Consider the following 24,680-nt stretch of genomic DNA (forward strand, 5'->3'; position numbering starts at 1 on the left):
ATTAATTTTTACTTTTTAAATAGAAAAGTGGGCTTTTATTGTCAATGCCAATGCAACAAAATTACTCAACTTTATATGTGTAGATATTAGTGTTGAGATGATTAATCGGAATCGGAATCGAGAATCGGAAAAATTCGGAACTTTTAGGGGTATTGGAATCGGTATTGAAATTGGAAAAATTAGTACCTACTTTCCAATGTCAATAAACGATTCTTTAAATTTTTCAAAAATTTAATTCTGTTAAACCAAAATCTTCAACTGCTGGTAGTAATGATAAAATGATAAATATTTATTGATTTTTAATCAATAGTAAAATTAAAATCGATAGATCATCGCTTACAAGTGTGTTTTTTATGCTTGAAAAAAATATCTGCACATTTAACATGTGTTTTTACGATGATTGTGAAAAAAATAATATTTCATAATTAAATATTTAGAATTTATAAAGAATCGGAATCAGTAATTGTATCAGAATCGGGGAAAATATTGGAATCGTAGATATACACATATTCAACTTGATATACATAAAACTATTTCAAAGCATTTTCCAATTCTCCTATTTTCAGGATGACATTTCAAGATTTTTGCCATCATTTTCAAAAACTCGAAATTTGCAACTTGGCCCCTGATTCCTTGGACGATGAAGAACTGAGTCAAAAGTCTAAGAAGAAATGGGAAACAACTATTGAGTCTGGTAGTTGGGTACCTCGCGTCAATGCTGGTGGATGCGTGAATTACATGAGTAAGTTTTTGTGGTAAAAGATAGATACGATTCAAAATTGAGAATGAAAACTAATGGCATGGTTCCTGGCCTTGGTAGAAGCAATTTTGGACGACGATAGCATTTTATGTTTATGGCCGACAACCGCACCAATACTTAATATCAATTGTTTATAAAAGTTATGTCATAGTGAAAGAAGAACACAAAAGATATATACGCACACGCACGCATCTAAACAAAAGATATATACACACGCGCATTCATCTAAACGAAAGATATATACACACACGCATGCATCTAAACGAAAGATATATACACACGCGCATTCATCTAAACGAAAGATATATACACACACACGCATGTAAACGAAAGATATATACACACATGCGTTCATCTAAACGAAAGATATATACACACACAAAAACCCATCTAAACGAAAGATATATACACACACACGCATGTAAACGAAAGATATATACGCACATGCATTCATCTAAACGAAAGATATATACGCATGCGCATTCATCTAAACGAAAGATATATACACACACGCATTCATCTAAACGAAAGATATATACACACACGCATGCATCTAAACGAAAGATATATACACACACACGCATTCATCTAAACGAAAGATATATACACACACGCATTCATCTAAACGAAAGATATATACACACATGCATTCATCTAAACGAAAGATATATACACACACGCATGCATCTAAACGAAAGATATATACACACATGCATTCATCTAAGCGAAAGATATATACACACACGCATGCATCTAAACGAAAGATATATACACACATGCATTCATCTAAGCGAAAGATATATACACACACGCATGCATCTAAACGAAAGATATATACACACATGCATTCATCTAAACAAAAGATATATACACACACACATGCATCTAAATAAAAGATATATACACATGCATTCATCTAAACGAAAGATAAATACACACACATGCATCTAAACAAAAGATATATACACACACATGCATCTAAACAAAAGATATATACACACATTCATCTAAACGAAAGATATATACACACACGCATGCATCTAAACGAAAGATATATACACACACGCATGCATCTAAACGAAAGATATATACACACACACGCATATAAATGAAAGATATATACGCACATGCATTCATCTAAACGAAAGATAAATACACACACATGCATCTAAACAAAAGATATATACACACATGCATTCATCTAAACGAAAGATATATACACACATTCATCTAAACGAAAGATATATACACACACGCATGCATCTAAACAAAAGATATATACACACATGCATTCATCTAAACGAAAGATATATACACACATTCATCTAAACGAAAGATATATACACACACGCATGCATCTAAACAAAAGATATATACACACACATGCATCTAAACAAAAGATATATACACACACATGCATCTAAACAAAAGATATATACACACATTCATCTAAACGAAAGATATATACACACACATGCATCTAAACGAAAGATATATACACACACACATTCATCTAAACGAAAGCTATATATGCACACGCATGCATCTACAAATGGAAATAAATGAAACATTGAGAGACTAGAAGTGTCACCAGTTCGCAAGTGGAAAAAAAATATCGAGAAAAATTTAATAACAATAATATTTTATCTTAAACCATCCACCAGGGAACATAATTTGAAGATGCATCATCCTGGCTCCTGTGGCTACTTCTTCTCTAGTAGAGTGGCTCCTATCTGGAACTTCCCATACCATCAATGTCCACTCAGTAAATGCCTTCAAGTCATACCTGGCTGCAGAATGGAAGGACCACAAACATCTATACCAATACTGAGCTAGTGACCCTACCCTCATATTTCTCATGTGAATTACTAGTGCTATTTGAAACTCTTCGACAGAAGAGGATCAAAACCTTAGCATATGGTCTTAATACCCTAGTTAGGTAACTAATGACCTTGACTTATGATAGACTAGACTTTTATATTTTTATATCAGTTTTGAAAATGAAAAGTCGAGAAAAAAAAATAAAACCCTAGGTAGCATGCTCTTGTTCTGTCAGCCATGACTGGATAGAAGTCCTAACTAATTTGTAATTGCATTCTAAGTGTCACCTGTAATGAGGAATGAACATTCAACCCCCAGAGGAGTGTAACTTACAACTGAATTTTACCTAGCACTTTATCCATTATGCCCTGGATCCTTGCAGACTATATTCTTGTTACCGTACTGGTCACTACTAGTACTCCTGCTGATTCTACGGTATTATGATATTGCTTTCTAGGAGTGTTATCTCACATCGTAATATAGTACTGGAAGTGTCCATGATGCAGGTATGTTTGAATTTCACAACAATAACTTAATCATATTTCGTTTTATTTTTTTTTTTACCTTCTTACATTAAGTGGCTTCATACCTTGTATGGATCAACTTCTATATAAAAAATAATTATTATTATGTAACTTAATCACCTTTCATTCTTTTTAGTTCTTTATAGCAAGTGGCTTCATGCATTGTCTGGATCAACTTCTATATAAAAAATACTTATTATTACATAACTTAATCATCTTTCATTCTTTTTAGTTGAGATTAGCGAGGGGGGTATAGATTGTAGCTTAGTCAAACACTTGCCATGAAAATAGCGATAGAGCAGAGATAGGCTCGCAACGTCTCTTCTGTAGGAAAGAGGTTGCAGAGAAGAGAAAAGGGCATCGCCTACTGCATTACAAAGTCTGTTTTGAACTCTATCAAAGCAGGATAGGTGCTCTGAGCAGTTCCTGTCCAGATGTAGCAACAGTATTCATCCTAGGATACACTTGGCTCTTATACAGACAGAGGATTGCATCAGCAGAGAAATATTTACTGGAGCGGTAGTGTGATCCAACCAATGGATTTGATCTAGGTGCTCCATTTCGGATTAGGAGGGAAGATCAGACCAGGAGGCTCTTCTAAACATGGAGCGTCCTCAAGTAGAGGGTTGTTCATTTCAATAGGGGTCAGATGAAGGTCAGAGGGTCGATGATGGAAAGAGAGAAGCTTGATTTTGTTTAAAAAAGGTTATATCATGTATTAATGCCTCCCCCTCATCTCTCTCTGTCTCTCCCTCTTTCTCTCTATCACTCTCTCTCTCTCTCTCTCTCTCTCTCTCTCACACTCACCTTCTTTATCTGTTGTTTTCGTTATCACAAGAAAAAGAGATGATCAGTTAGAATTTGAACACCATTAGAAGCTGCCACAAAAAAACTGTGATCCAATCATTATCAACAGCTCAATATTTCAAGTTTTTAAAATGCTTTTTCAATATTAGAATAAATTGTTTTTTTATAAAAATACTGGCAGACCACCCGGCATTGCCTGGTTGTAAAATACGCTTAAATATGATATTTTAATTCATGCAGATTATGTATTTATTATTATGGAGGCAATTTTCTATTTATGATTATATTGTACCTAATATATAGTAGTGAGATCAAAACTAAAATATTTGCAGATAACGTGAGTGTCATCAGCTAAAATCAAAACCAACAGATACAACTCTCCAGCGTCATTCCTTAGTCCCTGAGACACACTCATACGCATATATATATATATATATATATATATATATATATATATATATATAGTAATTTATAAAATATATATGGCTGGTAGGAAGGGGCGCGGTGGATACTAGAAAGCTGATTGGCCGACTAGAAATCCTCAACATATATAAAAACAAGAAGCAACGACAGAATTCGCGCATAAACCTGAAGAATCCTAGAGTGGATGAAACGCAGAATATTCAGTGTAGCTTAATCGCCATATATATTTTATAAATTACTAACTAGCTCTACCTACGTATTGAGCACTTTTGAAGTAAATACTTAAAGTTTACGCATAAATCTATACTTTCATATATTAAATTTATGCGAATAAATGAAGTAGTTATATATATATATATATATATATATATATGTACACACGTACATACACACATGCACACACACATACAGTCACATGCACACAGACACACACATACACATGCAAACACACACATATACAAGCACACACACACACATATAAGCACATGCACATACACATGCACACATACATATACACACACATATGCACTCACAAACATACACACACATGCACACACATGCTCATACATATACACATATAGCATGCTTGCTTGCTTGGATCTGGTCTTTGACAATCGGGCGATTCTATCCTTTAGAAAAGGTATGACAGGTGAATTTGTATATATATATATATATATATATATATATATATATATATTTAAAGTGATGGTTGTGTAGTTCCAACGAGAGAAAATAATGTATATTTAAAAGAGTGTAGCCATCAACAATTGTGGGTTTTTTTAAAAGGTTTTCATCAGATTTTTATTTTAAAATATTTTTATAACGCGTTTCGAGTTTAGGGTGTGCTCTCTCCAGATGTTTTCGTAAAAAGTTTTTCTTTAAAATGGGAGTTTGAAGAGTTATTTTTACCTCCATTTTAAACTCCCATTTTAAAGAAAAACTTTTTACGAAAACATCTGAAGAGAGCACATCCTAAGCTCGAAACGCGTTATAAAAATATTTTAAAATAAAAATATGATGAAAACCTTTTAAAAAAACCCACAATTGTTGATGGCTACACTCTTTTAAATATATATATATATATATATATATATATATATATATATATATATATATATATATATATATATATACAAATTCATCTGTCATACCTTTTCTAAAGGATAGAATCGCCCGATTGTCAAAGATAAGATCCAAGCAAGCAAGCTTGGACAGTCAATAGAGTTTTATAATTATATGGATTTTAAACAATGTACAGTTCTAGCACCAAAGGTCTCAGTCTAAATAATTAATTTTCAGGAGGGAATTAATGACGATTAAAAATGACGCCGAGAACAGACGTCATATCAACCCCTTGATCTAAAGCGTATGTCACTATCGTTTTATTGAGGAGCTGGTGTGCTGTGTCAGAGCATAATTGTCATTCCAGAAATTTCCCTACAGTGTGAACCAATCAACTGACCAAATTATTCTCCTCCACAAGTGATAGTGACACAAAGATGAGCCAACATTACCAAATTACCTACATTCATTCAATGGTCTCACTCATCATTCCCACTGCCACACTGAGCACACACGCACACACATGCACAGACACATACACATATATACACGTACATAAACTCATGCACATTCACATACAGTCACATACACACATGCACACATGCACACACATGCACATGCAAACACATACACATACATGCACACACAGACACATACAAGCACACACATATAAGCACATGCACATACACATGCACACATACATATACACACATATGCTCTCACAAACATACACATATACACACATGCACATATATACATATACACACATGCACACACACACACATACATGCTAACACATACACACACATGCCCACAGACACACTCATCTTGCCACCTTGTAATATATTAAATGTGTTGTCTTTTTTTTATACTTCACAGATACTTTCTGGACAAACCCGCAGTTTCGAGTGACCCTAACTGATGTTGATGATGATGACGATGACGACCTTTGTACCCTGATCATTGGACTTTTGCAAAAGGATAGGCGCAAAAAGAGAAAAGAAGGCATAAAAAATCTGACCATTGGCTACATGGTATACAAGGTCAGCAAAATATGACTGTCAACAAATATCATCATCATCATCATCATCATCATCATCATCATCATCATCATCATCAAGTATCGCACTAATATTGTTATCCACTCTATCAATACTCTTATTATTTGTACTCACTAGGAGTTCTCAAACAGATCATCATCAGAGATTACTCACCAATAATAATTAAGATGTTCCCTGGAGTCTGGGTGACAACACGTCTTCCCAGATTTCCATTATTCTCCATCTCTTTTGGTAACCTTTGCAAATGCCTTTACATTATTGCAACAGCTGCTTACCATTGATTTCTCACTGGCAGCGATCATTGTTTTCACTGAAATTTGGGTAGCAATAACCCTCTCCAAGATCCCAGTCTGATTTGCATTCTTTCAGTGGAGGTCTGATTAGTGCCCTCTCTCATCTGTTTTTCCATCCCTTCCCAGCTATTTTGTGTAATATTAGCCGAGACTGGTGACCTTAATTATTATTATTATTATTATTATTATTATTATTATTATTATTATTATAACTTCTTTTTAATCAGTTTTGAGCCGGAATAATTATATAAAAAAAATTAAAGTGAAATAAAATATATTAATGCTAGGTAAACGAAAAAATAGGTTAGTTCAAATCAAGTATCGATATATCAGAGATTAATATTTGGTTTTCACTTTAAAAATCCGACAAGATAACTTTATATGTTAGATAATAATTTACTATTTTTATTGTTATTATTATAATTATTCCTTGAGGTTTTTAAACTAGACATTACCAGTAAATTATCGTTGATAAAAACCAGCAATCATCCATAGATTCAAAGTGACAACAAATCTCCCCAAATTTGCAGTACTCTCCGTTTCATCCCATCACGATCGCAATTGATTTGGTGTTCTTGTACCAGCCATTTACCAAAGATTTCTTATTGATAATGGCCGATGGTTTTCTCTGAAACCTGAATGACAATAATTCTCCTTAAAATTCCAGTATTTACCATATGCTTCTAGTCAAGTTATGGTTGACGATATCCTTCCTCAGTCTATTGAGTGGTTTCAGTTCCATCAGTTTTTTGTTTTTGTTTTGTTCAATCTCTTTTTCCAGTTGCAATTAAAAGTATCAATTTATTTTAATTTATTTGTGACTTCTCAGTGTCATCTGACTATATGGGGGGTTTCTGCACTCTAGGATCTTTTTCTTATTATGTCTGTATTATTATAAATATTATCGTTGTGGTTTGTGTCTTTTTTTACTAAAGCTCACTGCTGTATTTATTACAGCTGTTGTGGGAATGGCGACACAGATGACCCCTGTTAACAAGGAATCAATTCAAAAAGGATGATCAAACAATAAAATATGATAAACAATGGTTGTAAAGATAAGAACATTCTATTGAGAGAAAAAAAAACGTTCTGGTTGTTTCATATGCATGTGTGTATGTTTTCCTATGTTAGTAGGAGAGTTTGTGTAAGACATTGTGTACAACTGAGTTCAATAGTCAATTTATGGCTCATATGTTTGCTTCATGTGATTTGATAAAGAACTGCGTGTGCATATCAGAAGTAGTAATAGTATTTAGGTGTTAGCTTTTAGATGTTTGTTGGTTTTATGTTGACGATGCTGATGATAGTAGTTCAATGTATTTGTTGTGACTGTGCATAGCTGATTTTATGTAGATGATGTTGTTGTTGTTGTTGTTGTTGTTTTGTTGTTGTTGAGGAGGAGGAGGAGGAGGAGGAGGAGGAGGAGGAGGAGGAGGAGTATCTGTCAAGATGCTTATTGTTGGCAGTCGCTTCCCCAATATCTTTCTATTAAGAATTCTTTCTAGGTGGATATCTGATACTTATGGAAGGACCCATGTAAAGGTTGCCGACATCTCTAAGTGAAAGTGAAAAATTCGAAAGTGGCACACCAAAGTTGCCAGTTCATGCTATTAACCACTCAACCACCAACACTTCCTTGTTTTTGCTTTTGTATCAAGTCGACTATGGCTATTCTGTGGATAATACACCAAAAAGCTTTAACAAAGCAATTAATTCAGTAATTGAACATTGTCTTGAATTGAAAGCCATGTTTAATTTCAGAAGAGTTTCCGATGGGGAACTATTCTGTACAAGTCCTGGAGATAAAGAATTCTCAGTGGGTATAATTTTGCAGGCAAAAGGCAAAAGATTTTTCTCGCATTGACAAAAAAAATATGTGATGGAATGCTAAACAATCCAATATTTTTATGGAGCAATTCTGGTTTCTGATTGGTTGCTAGCAGAATGTGGCTCCATTTGATTTGTCAGTTCCTATCACCAGTGTCTATAAGTAAAACCTTCCAATTTTCGGTGATCATACCTTCCCCATTATTTTTACTGTTGGAGAAAGTCTCCTTACTGCTTCGGTTGTTTGGAGACTTGGGTAGCAAAGTACCAGTCAAGAATCCGCGTTTGACAATCAGCCCACTAGGAACTGGCCCAGTACCTGTCAGACTAAGGTATGCCACCTGGGTATCACCTAGGAGGTCCACCTCCCCAGGCCTTGCCACCCGGTTTTCAGGTGAGGTAAGTTTATTGCTTGCTGCTTAAGGCGGCTCAATCGGAGAATGCTGGCAGGATGTCCATGCAATGTTTGCTTGGCAAGAATACCCCTCCTTTGGAGGAACTTGCTTGGCATCCTCACTTTCCTGACCTTGTGTCACATCACACTGAGGTGGCCAGCATGTAAATCTCTACTCTCCTTTCTATATCAAAAATATTTGAAACAGCAGCAGATGATTATGATTGGTGAGGAATGAACAACATTTGATTGCTTATGAGGACAATTATATTCGTTTTGAAAACGATATTGTATCGTGTTCCAGAGAATGATAAACCCTTGGAAAGAAACTCTGTTCATGGAAATTATGTCTTATGCTAGACAGATGGATAAAAAAAGGAAAGTTTTTACCGTTGTGATAGACAGACGATTTCTTGCTGTGAATGCCTTACAAGTGCTGCTCAGGGCAGTCTTTCATTCCTGTGGCAAAATGAACTTTGAAATCTAGTGGGGGAATGACCTCTTCATTTTCCTACTTTTTCCTTTCTCACTTTAGCGTTATTTTCGTGGTACGTGCTCGACTGGGTTCCAATCTCTGGTTCTCCCCTGTAAAAAATTCACAGCATAAACTTGTCTTACTATAACTATTGTAAATGATTTTCTTTTTTGTTTATAAAATTAAAAAGAACTTCCATAAACAATGTTTTGTCTCCACCTGTAAAATACAATACTCTAGAGATGCTTCCCAGCTGACTACAACATCAAGTAAATTTTGAACATTTCACCCATCGATTTTCAGTCCTCTCAAGGTGTTGTTCATCGTCCAACTGACAATCTCAGAACTTCTGCAGTTTATGAACCGCATTATTTTTTAGATAGGATTTCAGTTAAGTATCTTTTGTTTATTAAATTGTTAGGTGAAAGTACGGAATAATTAACAAAGCCTACCCTTCCCATTTTAAGAATGGGTTTCTAAATAATACCGTTATTATTCCACCATGGTCTATAAACTGCAGAAGCATTGCAATCTCATTAAACCATTTTTCTTGAGTGGCCTTTGAGCTTTGATAAACAATGACTCGTTTATAAAAAAGAAAAAAAAAAAGAAAAAATTGGAGCTCAGGCGAGCTCACACCAAGTTTCATTCTCATCAGATATGCTATATTTAATTTCGGTTCTTGTCCAGAATTCCTCTTATAACAGAAAACAAAAATGAAGAAAATATGTAGCCGTGACGGAACAAAAATATCATATTCCAAAAATCACATTAATTGATCAAGTAGTTTTAAAGAAAATCATTTCAAGCGATTAATAGGAATTCATAGGCATTACAACACAAAGCTTGTAAGTTTAAATTATTGTTGAGTTATCTCTCTTTGTTTCTTGATATTAATTTCAAAATGGTAAGTAAGACAGTCGCTTCTCAAATACTCATTAAATTGGATTTTCTTTATAAAAATAAGACTAGTTGATCAATTTACGTGATTTTTGGAATATGATATTTTCGTTTCATCATGGATGCATACATCATAAAGATTTTTCTTTATTTTGGCTTCTTTTAATATCGGGAGAATTCTAGACAACAACCTTAATTTTATGAAGAAACAAGAACGTTGTGTCTTGATTCGCCATAATTAATGAATAAATTGGTTATCTCACTCTCACTCAGAAATATTAGGTTGGTGCAAAAATAATGTCGTTTTTTTACGTTTAATTATATATATATATATATATATATATATATATATATATATATATATATATATATATATATATATATATAAAACGACATTATTTTTGCACCAGCCTAATAAAAGGTCAAAATCAGTCTTGTAATGCCCACGATATACTATTAATCGCTAAAAATTACAAAAAATATCATTTTCATTTATAAAATTCTACTTGATTAATGTATGTGAATTTTGGAATATAGTATTTTCGTTCTTTGACGGGTGCGTACATCCTAAAGATTTTTCTGTATTTTTGTCTTTTTAATTGGGTTGAGTTCTGCACTTGCATAAAAAATCCTTGAGTATTTCCCAAAGTAATTCTCTTCTGATGAAAATAGATTTGCAGAGTTATTCAAGACGAAAACATACGTCATTAGACTTTCAAGATAAAAGAGTTTCGATTTTGGTGCAAGTCTAGAATTCAACCGAATTAATATAAAAATACAAGAAAATCTTTATGATGTTCGTACCCGTCAGTATTTATCTTTTCTCTGAGAAAATCAAATTTTGTGACGAAACGAGATGTTGTTTTGATCCGCCATGTTAAATAAATAAAGGAGAGAGAACTCAATTCGAACTCAAAATCAGCTTTGTAATGGTTACAGTTTCCTATGAACATCGCTAAAAATCGTAACAAATATATTTTCTTATTTAAAAAATAAAACTACTTGATCTATTTACGTGATTCTTGGAATATGAAATCTTCGTTCAATGACGAGTACGTACATCATGCACAGATTTTTTTTTTTTTTTTTTTTTTTTTAAATTAGGTTGAATCTTTGTTTTTACTAAACAGGTAATTTATCTCAATCGTTTATTGTATTTATTTGCTTCCCCACCAAAGCAAATTAGGCACAAGGCCGTTTTTAATGTGGGGTAAAAACCAGCTCCCCTAAAAGTAGGCAAAAAGGGGGCACTCTGGTTATCAAAAATAATAATTGTCCCAGTATAGAGGGTTTCCCCTCCATTGACTGGTACAAATTACCTTAACTGCAGCATCTGCAGAACGGATACTACACTTTGATTCCGGCCCGAAGGCAAGATCTCAATCGTTTATACTTTCTTTTCCAGCTGGATGCGAATGATTCTAGCGACATAAAAGACTTGAACTACTTCAGATATCATGGCTCATGCGATAAATCCCCAAGTTTCATCAACACCCGCGAAATATGCGGCAGACACAAACTTCCACAGGGCAAATACCTCATCATCCCATCAACCTTTGAGCCAAACAACGCAGGCGACTTCCTCCTCAGACTGTTTACAGAAAAAATCAACAAAACAGAGTAAGAATACAAATAATTCATTTTTTAATTTCATAGAAAAACAAAAAAAAAGATGGAACTATTTTTTCACACAAGTGTATCTTAATTCACCAGAAGTATTTTTTTTTAATTTATTTATTTTTTAAAAACATTTTCAGAGAAGTAAGATCCCTTATATACACTTAGCTCAAAAGAAGACGAGTTATATCTTCTAGAGCTAAAGTAAATAGATAAACGAAATTAATCCAAGATTTTTTTTTGTTTTATTTTGTTTTCATTTTTTGAGGAGTGAGACCCCTAGCAAAAAATACTACAAATATATAATTAGCTCAATAGAAGAGAGGTTATATCTTCTAGAGCGATAGCTAAAGTAAATAGCAGGTAAACGAAATTAATCCAAGATCATTTACATATGTTCCAAGAATTCAAACAATAACAACTTAAATTTGTGTACGATCGTTTCAGTGACGATATCAACTTATAAATGCAAACTTTGTATCAATCTTCACCTTGTGCTTTACTATTAGAATTTTTTATGAAATAAATACATTTTTTAATCATGAAACCCACACGTGACTGAAGGTAGCGTGCAACTGACGCACAACCACAAACAAATCCCTCATTCACTTATTGAACCATGCATAGACTTATACTTTGAAGACCAGTTGGCCTGACAAGCCATAAGAGTAAAAAATATTGTTTTTTTTTAAAGCAACTTGAAAGTACAATTTGGTGGTAAAAGGTTAATAAAGTTAACATCGTCTCTGAAACGATTGTACTCAAATTTAAGTTGTTATTGTTTGAATTCATGGAGCATGTGTAAACGATCTTAAAAACCACTTTTGGACAGAACCTGGGTGTAATTGGTGAGTATATATGCCCAATAACAGCGGAGTTACTATCTTTAAGAGTATGTCTGAGAAAATAGACCACATCCTGTCTGCACATCCCTCGGCTAACATGCACATCTGTGGTGACTTCAATGTCCATGACATGGAATGGCTGACCCACTCAAATAAGACAGATGATGAGGGGAGGTTCTGTTATGATTTTGCCATAGCCTATGACCTCACTCAGATTGTTCGCGAGCCCACCCGTGTGCCCGATACTACCGGTCAGTATGCAAGTCTTCTAGACCTTTTTCTCTCAACTTCCCCTGAGCTATGTTCATGTTCCATTCTTTTTCCTCTAGGATCCTCCGACCACTCCGTAAGGTTGGAATGTAAACCCCTGATGTTGGAGAAGGAGACATGGTAGTAGGGGTCTACGTTGGAAGATGGAGTTCTAGGTTTATTCAAGTTTTTTTTCTGGAGATATTTCATATTGAGGTTTTGTGATTTGTGGAACAGGTCGGCATACTTGGTTAGAGCAGGATAGAGAGGGAAAGTAAGAGCAAAAAGGACAGGAAATTTTTTTTTTTTGTAGCACATGAAAAGGTAAAGCCGTAACAATTACCCACTAGTATAGCATCGAGAGGCCCCACCAGAGACTACTGCATGGTTCAGCATCCATTCACCAAATGGCAATACAGCAACCCCAGTACTTTGCACCTGCTGATAGGATAGCCTCCTTAGTGGTTAATCCAAGGTCTGGGTCCCTGACTACCAGGCGGATAACGTCAGCCCAGACGAAATGTTTACCTCCAACACCTTTACTAGTAACATGGCCACAAGGATAGACATAAAGACAAAAAAATTTCCGACATCTCAGACTACTGTTCACAAAGTACTACCGACCTAGAAAGCAACTTTTTCTTCGCCCTATGTCAGAAATATCACTCATTTGAATGAGGACTGAGGGACAAAAAAGGAGAAGCGAGAGTTACTGGAGCTGCCAATAACACATCCATTGCATTATCTACTCTCCATTTAAAAAAAAAAAAATGGAATAAGTATGAGGGACTTATTAATATCTATTTAGTATAAGTCCGGTGCTCAGAAAAATTTCGGCCTCATTTCCAATTCGAAAATGATTCTTTTTCTCTTTTATTTATTTATTTATTTATTTGGGTAAAACCTCATTTTCTTTTATGGCGTCAGTGAAAAGGAGTATTGTTGATTTCTATATAGATTACAAGCTATAATCAGCAAGAAAGTAAAGTTTATACAATTTGAGAATCGGATCTTTTGAGAGATTTGGCATCGTCATATTATAGACAAGTGTTAATTACGATTCAAGAGTCGGACATTTTGATTTTTTTTTTTTTTTTTGTGTGTCTGTGTTTGAAAATCAACAAATATACGAAACTCAACCCAACCCAAATTAATAATTTTCTGAATTTTGTGAGATGAGAATTTATTATTTTGATTTTTCAGAATATTATTCTCATCTTGAGTCTTATTTTTACAACGTTTTGGTCAATATAACCTCTGACCTTCTTCGGGTGAGTCTTATCGAACTTGTGAACCCGTGGCGTAGTGGATAAAGTACTGGGTAAAATTCAATTGTAAGTTACATTCTTCTGGAAGTTGAAAGTTCAATCCTGAGTGCAGGTGACACTTAAAATATAATCGCGAATTACTTAGGACTTTTATCCAGTTATGGCTGATGAAACAAGAACATGCTACTCCTATGGATTAAATAAAAGATTTTATTTGAAATTCAGTGCAGATTCTTGAGTTTGACAGAAGGATTTCCAAGTTTGACACGATACACCAAAAGAAGGTTGGAGGTTACATTGACTGAAATGTTGCACAAATAACACTCAAGATGCTAATAAAAGTCTGAAGAATTCAAATAATACAAGATAATAGTTGTTTACCAAGTTATAGTTATATGGCAATCAAATGAATTTTAGGGTTTGTATTACTGTACACATAGATTCGAAAAAGTTGTCAAAAAAACAAATATATAACAAATAAATGTTATCAAGGGCAAGATAAGTTACTTTTCTACCTAACTGGATAATTTTTTAGTGTTTTTATTTAATGTAACATGTTTATTCAACTCGAAAAACATAGTGTTTACCAATGTATTGGAAAATTTAAAATGGCGCCCGACTCTCTCTTGAACACGTCAAGTTTGAGAAAATGAGTTAAAAATAAAAAACTATACAACATACTGTTAGAAACCCACCGAATATATGTCAGCCTATGTCACGATAACATATTGAGCGAGTTTCTAACAGTATTTTGTATAGTTTTTTTTTATTTTTAACTCATTTTCCCAAACTTACCATGTTCAAGAGAGAGTCTGGTGCCATTTAAAATTTTCGAATACATCGGTAACCACTGTATGTTTTTCGAGCTGAATAAACATGTTACATTAAATAAAAACACTAAAAACTTATCCAGTTAGGTAGAAAAGTAACTTATCTTGCCTTTGATAAAATTTATTTGATATGTATTTGTTTTTTGACAACTTTTTCGAATCTGTGTATAGTAAAACAAACCCGAATTTTACCTTGACATTCGAATTTGAGAGAAAAATGTGTGCAGGTCATAGTGTACGAATTCGATACAAAGATATTTACAACAGCTGGTGGTTTGATACAAAGCGGATCTAGATTTGTTTCATGTGGTGCCATTTGGTGATTGTTTTTGAAGTGGATTAGAGTTGCGTTGTTGCATTACCTATCTTAATTTTATAAGTGACAGCTGTGGGTTCGATACAGAGTGTTACATTCTTGTCACGGTTTTTTATCTTCGGTTGATTTTTCTCTTCAAAAACATATTAACATTCTTGTTTGAATTATTGTAGATTATTATACATTACGAAACCACCGATAGCAATTGCCAAGAACACATTACCTGAAAGTACTTCCTTTAAAGTCCTCCGCCTAACATTTACAGGGAACATGAAATGGAATAGATACATTGAGAGCATTGCCAAGGCTGCTGCGAAGAAGGTGGGCTCTCTCTACCGTGCTAGAAAACTACTTACGCCTGAAAGTATTCTGTACCTCTATAAGACCACCATTCGCCCATGTATGGAGTATTGTTGTCATATTTGGGCTGGTGCATCTGGTACTTGTCTCTTACTTCTAGACAGGGTTCAAAGAGAGTCGCCAACCTGATAGGTCCTGAACTGTCATCTAGGCTTCAGCCTCTGTCCCATCGACGAAATGTTGCATCCCTCTGCCTGTTGTACAAGTACTTTAACGGTGAATACTCTGACGAACTACGAGCACTTCTAACCCCTCGACATGAATACCCCCCGACAAAACCGACAAACAGCTAAATCCCACCCCTTCACAGTAGAGATCCCTAGGTGTAAGAAAGTCTTCTACTCCAATAGTTTCTTCCCCAGAACTGCTAGACTTTGCTTTCCCAACTGTACTGACATGCAGAAGTTCAAGTGTAACGTGAACAGACATCTTGCTACTCATCTCCCTTCATAATACTCCTGCAACTTATGTCCTCGATAGTAGCCCTCTACTTCAAAGTGGCACTATGCCTTGTTTGGGGTGAAAATTGAATAAAAGAAATACAAAAAAAAAAAGAATGATTTGTTTAGACATGTATATATCTATATATCTATAAAGTTGAGCCTTTCCTCGCTCTGACATTGATATTAAAAGCCTACTTTTTCTATATCATTTAATAAATTGAGATGAGTAATTTTGTTTTATTGTTTACCACTTGGCGGAGGCCAGAGGAATAGTTGGCCGAGACATTGTGAAACAACAATTATGAAGATGAGGATAATAGTCCGCAATAAATAAATGAATAAATAATACGTTTTCTACTTAAAATTATTAAAACGAACTTCTTAATATACTCAGTCATGGATGTGCGAGCGACTACATGAAGGTTAACTAATTTGCATATTCCTTTGAAAAACGAGCGTTCATTAATTAATCATTCATTTTCATGGTTTCTTATTAGATGATTCGTTTCATTTCACTATCACGCTGAATTCTATTTATTGAAAAAACCTTTTATATGTTTTTTTTTTTAGTTTCTTATATATTTTTTATATATTTGTAAATTTCATGCATTTTTTTACTCATGTCTATCCATTGATGAAAAGAGTTTATCTTTAAAAATTTGTAAATTGAAAGTTCTTGATAAATTGTAGAAACGTATCTGTAATTTGATTGGCTCCACACTTTCTTCTTCACTGCAACCTCTCTCTCACGCTTCCTTTGTTCCAGCTCGTATAACTTGTTGGTCTAGTGGTCTCCATCAATTTGTTGTTTTAATACCTCATTGTAATACAGCTTCCAATTCCAAGAACTGCAAGGTTGTGGAACTCTCTTCCTGCTCATTGTTTTCCTTTTTCTTACAGCCTTGGTCTTTTAAAGACTAAAGTCAATAGACATCTCCTATATTGATAATCAGCTTTAGTTCTTGTTAGCTCCTTGCATCAAGTGGCTTTATCCTTTGTTTTGATTGATTTCCATAAAAAAATAATAATGGGTTATGGATTTGTAATTATTGTAATTCCTTGTTTGAATTTTTGATGGATCAAGGCTTGCCTTTTTTCTTTTGTTCCTGGCCTTTGGGCCGGGATGAAAGTGTAGTATCTGTTCCGGCAGATACTGCAAGCAAAGACCATATGTGGGGTTTCCCCCACATATAAGACTTTGGTCAATGTAGGGGCAACCCTTCATACCAATTGTCACTATCCAGCTCCCCTACTCCCCGGGGAGTTGGTCCCCATTTCCCCTTCACTCCTCACATTAAAAATCGGCCTTATGCCTAATTTGCTCGGTGGGGGAGCAAATAAATATCCTGTTGTTCTTGACCTTCGGGCCGGGATCAAAGTGTAGTATCTGTTCCGGCAGATACTACACTTAAGATAATTTGTACCAGTCAATGGAGGGGAAACCCTCTATACTGGGACAATTATTATTTTTGGTAACCAGAGTGACCCCTTTTAGGGGAGCTGGTTTTTACCTCACATTAAAAACGGCCTTGTGCCTAATTTTCTCAGTGGGGGAGCAAATAAATACCATCTGTTCTGCAGATGCTGCAGTTAAGATAATTTGTACTAGTGAATGGAAGGGAAACCCTCTATACTGGGACAATTATTTTTTTTGGTAACCAGAGTGTCCCCTTTTTGCCTACTTTTAGAGGAGCTGTTTTTTACCCCACATTAAAAACGGCCTTGTGCCTAATTTGCTTTGGTGGGGAAGCAAATAAATACAATAAATATCTAATTTAATTAATTTTATTTTTCATCATCAATTTTTCTTATTTTATATATGCACATACAAGGTATTACAGCAAAATCCGACACTTGACACAAAGAAAATGAAATAGACAATAAAAACAAACGTATATGCAGAAACCCAACAGTTTATTTTAAACTAGAGTTACATACTACATTATTTTTTTTATGTAACCACTGCCAGCGGAGACGACCATCTTAGTGTCGAATTTTGCTGTAACACTTTACACATACACGCGCGCGCACACACACACATGTCTATACTCCTATAATTTCTTTTTGTGTGTGTATTGCTATTCATACTAAAAACTTTTTTTCTATTTATTTAGTTATTTATTTGCTTCTCCACTGAGCAAATTAGATGCAAGGCCGTTTTTTAATGTGGAGAGTGATGGGAGGGGAACTAGTTTCCCCCCCTCCCGAGAGGGAACTGGATAGTGGCAATTGGTATGAAGGGTTTCCCCTAGATTGACCAAAACTGATTGCTCAAGAGCAATGGACTGATATATGGGGTTGCCCCCCACATATAGCTTTGATTGCAGTATCTGCTGGAACAGATACTACACTTTGATAACAGAAAAAAGATCTTGGCCCAAAGGCCAAGAAGAAAAAAGTTGAACCTTTTTTCTGTTTATTTTAAAAGAGAATACAACTTTGTTATATATGGGTCATGAAATTGTATTCACTAGCAAAAGATCTGGCTAATTTGCATATTCTTTTAGACATTCATCTTAATTAATTCCCTATTTTTTATTTTTTTATTTTTTTACTACATTTTCACCCCAAACAAGGCATATTGTTACATTAATGTACGGAGCTACTATCAGGGACCTAAGTTCCAGGGGTACTATGTAGGGAGTTTAGTAGCAAGATGTCTGTTCACATTACACTTCAACTTCTGCATGTCAGTACAGTTGGGGAAGCAGGAAACCGGAAAAGAATTACAAAGTCCTGCCGTTCTGGGGAAGAAGCTATTAGAATAAAAGGCTTTTTTACATCTAGGGATCTCAACTGTATAGGGATGGGAATTTGCTGCTTGTCGGGTTTGTCAAGGGTATTTTCGTCGAGGAGGTACAAGGGCTTGTAGTTCGTCCGAGCATCCACCATTAAAATACTTGTAAGACAGACAGAGGGATGCAAAATTTCGTCGGTGGGACAGAGGCTGAAGTTTAGATGACAGTTCGGGACCTATTAGCTTGGTGACTCTCTTTAGTTTTTTTTTTTCGGTTTTCTTATGGGATGATCATCTTTAGTTAACTATTACGTGTAATCGTATTCATGCAGATATTCTAAATGATTTTATACTCCTAGGATGGACTAATGTGTGTAAGCTCTTTTAAGTTCTTTGATGAGACCTCATGAGACTCATGATTCAGTTCATTGTATGTAAAGGCGTACGGACTGGTAAGTTACTGAATATTTCATTGTGAATGTGTGTGGACCGAGTGTTCATACACTGTTGTTGTAGACATGTGTTGTCTTACCTTGAGAAAGGATGTACCTTCGTTTTCAGATAAAACGAAGATATCGCCTGCCGAGGCGTAAGGAATGTACATCAGCAAATAAGAAAGAAAGATAGACAGGAATACGAAACAAGAAGTAGAGACGCCACCTGTTGGACAACTTGAAAACTACGACAAGAGCAAATAACCGTTGTGTAATTGATGTATGTTGGTATGTGTGTGTGCGCGACATACCTATTCGTATATCAGTCTTAAAAGTGTATGCCCAACAGCTATTTACATGTTTAATTAGATTTCCGTTCATTTGAAGTTCGATATAAAGCATTGAGAGATGAGTTATCTCCCTTTGAATATTTCTCCATTAAGCCCGTTTTCATACCAATAGAAGTAGTAGACCCTTCTTTGTTGGAATGAGGTAGTGTTTGGCTTAATCCTAATATGGACTCACAGACATTATTTTCGGCACATCCAGTTTTTTTTTGTTTTTTTTATTACATTTTCACCCCAAACAAAGCACGTTGCCACTTTGTTGTAGAGGGCTACTATCGGAGACATAAGCATCAGGGGTACTGTGTAGGAAGTTGGGCAGCAAGATGTCAGTTCATGTTGCACTTGAACTTCTGCATGTCAGTGCAGTCGGAAAAGCAGAGACCCGGAAGGAAATTCCAAAGTCTAGCTGTTCTGGGAAAAAAACTACTGGAGTAGAAGGCTCTCTTGCATCTAGGGATCTCTACTGTGAAGGGGTGGGATTTAGCTGCTTGTCGGGTTTGTCGGGGGTATTTACGTCATGGGGGCACAAGTGCTTGCAGTTCGTCAGAGCATTCACCGTTAAAGTACTTGTAGAACAGGCAGAGGGATGCAACATTTCGTCGATGTTTTACTCCAATATTAGAAAAAAAAATGCTTATAAAATGAAAATAAATAAAATGCCACAAAAAATTATTTACTTACATGTTTTAGATTTTAAAAAACAGTACATCAAAAACTGTGTAAATTCATCAAGTATTTTTTTTTTAGAGAAAATGTACATTTTAATGGCGAAATGTCTCATCCACCATTTTCTGCTTACATTAAGGTCCATGGGCAAGAGTGATAATTCAGCACAGCTAGAAATCGTTTGCAGATCAAATTTGATTTGATTTATAAAAACAAAAATACTGGGTAAATTTGCATAAATGTTGGTATACAGCCGTTTTTTAAACATGACAAGTACATACATAATTAATTTGTGCAATTATAATTTTTAATATTAGAGTAAAACTGGAAGACCATACTGAGAAAAGCCAACAGATCCATTCTCGGCTATTTTTCTATCTTTTAGAATGCCTTTGATGTGGGGGTTAGATTCAACCACATTTAATGACCTTGTGTCACCTCTTGGTCTTAAATATCTCTTAAAATAAATGTCTATTTAGACTACTTCAGATTTCAGTGCATTGTGGCAATTGAATCGTAAAGTGATCCAAATGAATGTTAAAAAGCAAATGCCTCTATTTGCTTACCTTCTTTCTTTCTCTTCTTTGTTTGGATTTGCCCTCCTCATACGTTATTATGGGAAAGTGTTAACTGAAAATATTTTCAACCAGTGAAAATCATTTCAATCTCCAAAAGTTACACATATATGTGAAAATAGTAAGCCAAAGTTCAAAACCTCTATAAAATAAACAACCAAAGACACAGAGACACTGACTGTCCATGCATGTATAACCCAGGATTGTTGTTTGAATGCTTTTGGCCAGGGCAGGCAAGTCACAACGGAAAAGGACTCAATGACTCACATACCAGCCTACTTTACACATTCTTACACAATAGCGATAGTCAGCTAAACAGAAACAAATTACAAGTCACAGCTATACACGCAGTAACAAAAACAAAGTAATCAAACTCATATACATACACAATGCCACGCTGCCAAATACTTACGTACGTAAAATAAACCACCTCTGTTCAGTCTTGTTAGACTATGGATACCCACTGAAGCGTGTCTATGTGTGAAATTATTCTGGCACAAGTTGCACAATCCCCAACCACATCTTTCCTGCGTCGGCACTGTTTTAATTCCAGTTGTAAGTATATATAAGTTCAAGAACGACTGGAAACAATGCTGAGATAAGCAGAGAGCACATACAGCACTTGAAATTCCCAAATGGTCACCCATCTGGTACTGGCCAGGCTCATCGTTGCTTAACTTTGCTGATCTGACAGGAACCGGTGTGTCAACATGAATTGTGCTGTATATATATTACATATGAATATTACTTATATTAATCGTTGGTGTGATACTTGGCAAGATCTAAAAATGCAATCATTGTCCAAAGGCGACGTTTGGTAGGCATACTACAGCATTCGTAGTTTGATAAACCTTCATAGTCATTTTGTTAACGTTTTTTTAGGTTTGTTTTTAATATATTTTTTTTTCTTTTTTTCCTTTTATCTTTTAGCGTTGTAGATGAACCAACAGGAATAAAAGAAAGCGAGGTATTTCATTTATTGTTTTTGTATTTTATTGTTTCTGTATTTTATTGTTTTTGTATTTCATTTATTATTATTTTTTCTTTTATTATTTTTTCTTTTATTATTTTTTTTCTTTTATTATTTTTTTAACACTTTTGCATTTTAGATTTTCAGGAAAAATTTTGCAAAACTTCAATAGATTTTTTTTAATTGTTTCCCCTTGACTAGAGTGTAAATCTTCAAATATTAAAACCAGAAAAATATCTTGAAAAACTAAAATAAAAAAGTGCGTATTTATTTTTATAGTGTAGTTTGTCTAAGATGACGTATTTATATTATTTTATTATTTTCATGTTTTATCTTCGTATCTCGTGCTGTGGTAAGGCATTCTGTGAATGCTTCTAACTTCTAGGTCTGTTGCCAATCTGTGTGTGCCACCTGCTAGGAGTAGACTGCTATCAGCTGATTCCCTCTATGTGTTAAATGGCCTACCGCTCATGCCTGATACCATTTTTGTTTTATTTTATTCATTTATTTATTTTTTTGTTATATCACTAAAAAATTTTTAAAAACTAGCAGAAGTACCCAAAAATACCCAGGCAGTAAATTCACAGAATGGTTTTCATCTGTTTAAACCGAACTATTGTTCTCATCTTGAGTGTCATTTTCACTACACCAGTGAAGTAAAGGAAGGGTTCCATTCGAAATTCCATCCAAATTCTTGAATTCGACAAGATACACTTGAAGAAGGTCGGAGGTTAAATCGACGAAAAACATTTTGAAAATGACACTCACGATGAGAACAGATGTTCAAAGATTTCAAATAATGTAAAAAGCATAAAAATCCAAAAAAAAATCACATGATAACGTTCCACTCTCACTGAACTTCATCCTTTTACAACCGCAGTCGAGATGATGAAGTTCGATAAACTTAATCATTTTTTTCATGTCATCACTACACACATTGGAAAGTAGGAGGACTGACCTAACCTTTCATCTACATACAACGCTTTAGTAGTCCCAAATTGTCACCCATCTGGTACTGGCAGGGCTCAGTATTGCTTAACTTTGGTGATCTGACGAAGACTAGAGTCAACATGACTATGCCGTATAATGATACCACTCCGCCATGATTATGCTTACATACAAATATGTAAATATACTTCATAATTAAAGCAATGGTGAGTGATAAAATCTGATGAAGTTTGAAGACATCGTTGTGAGAGTTCTAATTCAAGGGAGATAATCGCGAACAAGATGATTAATTCATCACGTTATGTTGTTACAAACCTCCGCTGTAAATCCCAAGTCAAATTTCAAGATGAGTTAAGTATCTCAAAAATTGAAAACATCATTTGTGGAACATGCTGCCATGGGATTGCTTCCATGCCAGCTACAACACAATCACATTCAAATATAACGTCACTAAATATTTGTCATAAACCGTCTTCACAATTTAGAGTTAGAGGAGCATCACCGGTACATGTGCTCGTATTTTTATAGACCTAAGGGGGAGATAACTCTTGTCTGCTTCTGATTAGTCCAAGGGGCATGTTATCCTTATCTTCATAGTTGTTGTTTCACCATATTTTGCCCAACTCATCCTTTGGTCTTCTTCAGGTGATTAATCGTGACGAGATAAGAAGGCTGAGTCTTGTAACTGTATCATCAGTAACTGTTTTTCATTGTTGTCTCTCCACGTTTTAGACAACTAATCCTCTGGCCTTCTTTAGGTAGGCTTGAAACCACTATCTTCAGATAATGCTCACCTGGAACTGGGGCCTGTGGGACAATGGATAGTGGATAGTGAATAGAGCCTATACAGTTTCAGGTGAGCATTGGTCAAAGATAGCGGTTTCAATCCTACCCAAAGAAGGCCAGAGGATTAATTGGCTAAAACGTGATGAGACAACAACAACTATGGAAGGCAGTAATTACTGAAGATACAATTGAAAGAGTCAGCATTCCTATCTCGTCATGGTTAATCACCTGAAGAAAGCCAGAGGAATAGTTGGCCGAAACATAGTGAAACAGCAACAACCATAAAAATGAGGATAATAGTTCACAAATAAATGAATGATCTAAAAAAAAAAGAAGGTTGTTTCACTTGCAATTAAAATGTATTTCTTTTCCTGTATCGGTTGAAAAAGATGGAAACAAATAAAAATTAAAACAACTTTATTGCATCCCAGGCAATACCAGGTATCTCTCACTTGTAACTTAATAAAATTACTTTTTAAATTCGAGATAAAACTTTGATGATGAAGCATTTTTTAAATAAATATAAACTTCATTCTTGTTACTTTTAAAATGAATATTTTTCTATCTGTTGTAGCCTCAAGCTGAAGATGATGTTTCAAATCCTCAGGTAAGTATTTGATATATTTATAGATACTGAGAAAAATAACTTCAACTGTGCTCCACACATAGTAGTCCATGAGATTGCGATTATGTTGCTAAAACACACTGTGTATTTATTTAACAATACTGTACACATTGGAGAGTAAAAAAAAACACTTAAAAAGCCATAAAGTACAAAGACATTTCATTTATTAACAGATTGTCTACTGTAAGGCTGTACAATTGGTGTCTTTCTCAACTTTGCTTCACACATAATAGTCCATAGAGTTGTAATGCAAGCGAATTAGGAGTGCAGAAAATAATGTATTTCAAATTGTCAACAATTGAAACTTTTTTCAAATA

The 24,680-nt window shown here is 34.7% G+C and overlaps 1 protein-coding gene across 2 annotated transcripts in view; it reads left to right on the forward strand.

The window, feature by feature from the left end:
- LOC145256320 (calpain-B-like) overlaps positions 1 to 24,680 on the forward strand; it is a 206,845-nt gene that overhangs the window by 105,443 nt on the left and 76,722 nt on the right. For both annotated transcript variants that reach the window (XM_080115053.1, XM_080115052.1), the window contains 5 exons: positions 567 to 742; positions 6,277 to 6,440; positions 11,753 to 11,967; positions 21,965 to 22,001; positions 24,313 to 24,345. In XM_080115053.1, the coding sequence (XP_079971179.1) occupies positions 567 to 742; positions 6,277 to 6,440; positions 11,753 to 11,967; positions 21,965 to 22,001; positions 24,313 to 24,345 (625 nt within the window). The remainder of the gene's footprint in view (positions 1 to 566; positions 743 to 6,276; positions 6,441 to 11,752; positions 11,968 to 21,964; positions 22,002 to 24,312; positions 24,346 to 24,680) is intronic.

The sequence above is a fragment of the Euprymna scolopes genome, chromosome 32 (genome assembly GCF_053919585.1).
Source record: "Euprymna scolopes isolate OS-2025 chromosome 32, ASM5391958v1, whole genome shotgun sequence".
NCBI classification, from domain to species: Eukaryota; Metazoa; Mollusca; class Cephalopoda; order Sepiida; family Sepiolidae; genus Euprymna; species Euprymna scolopes.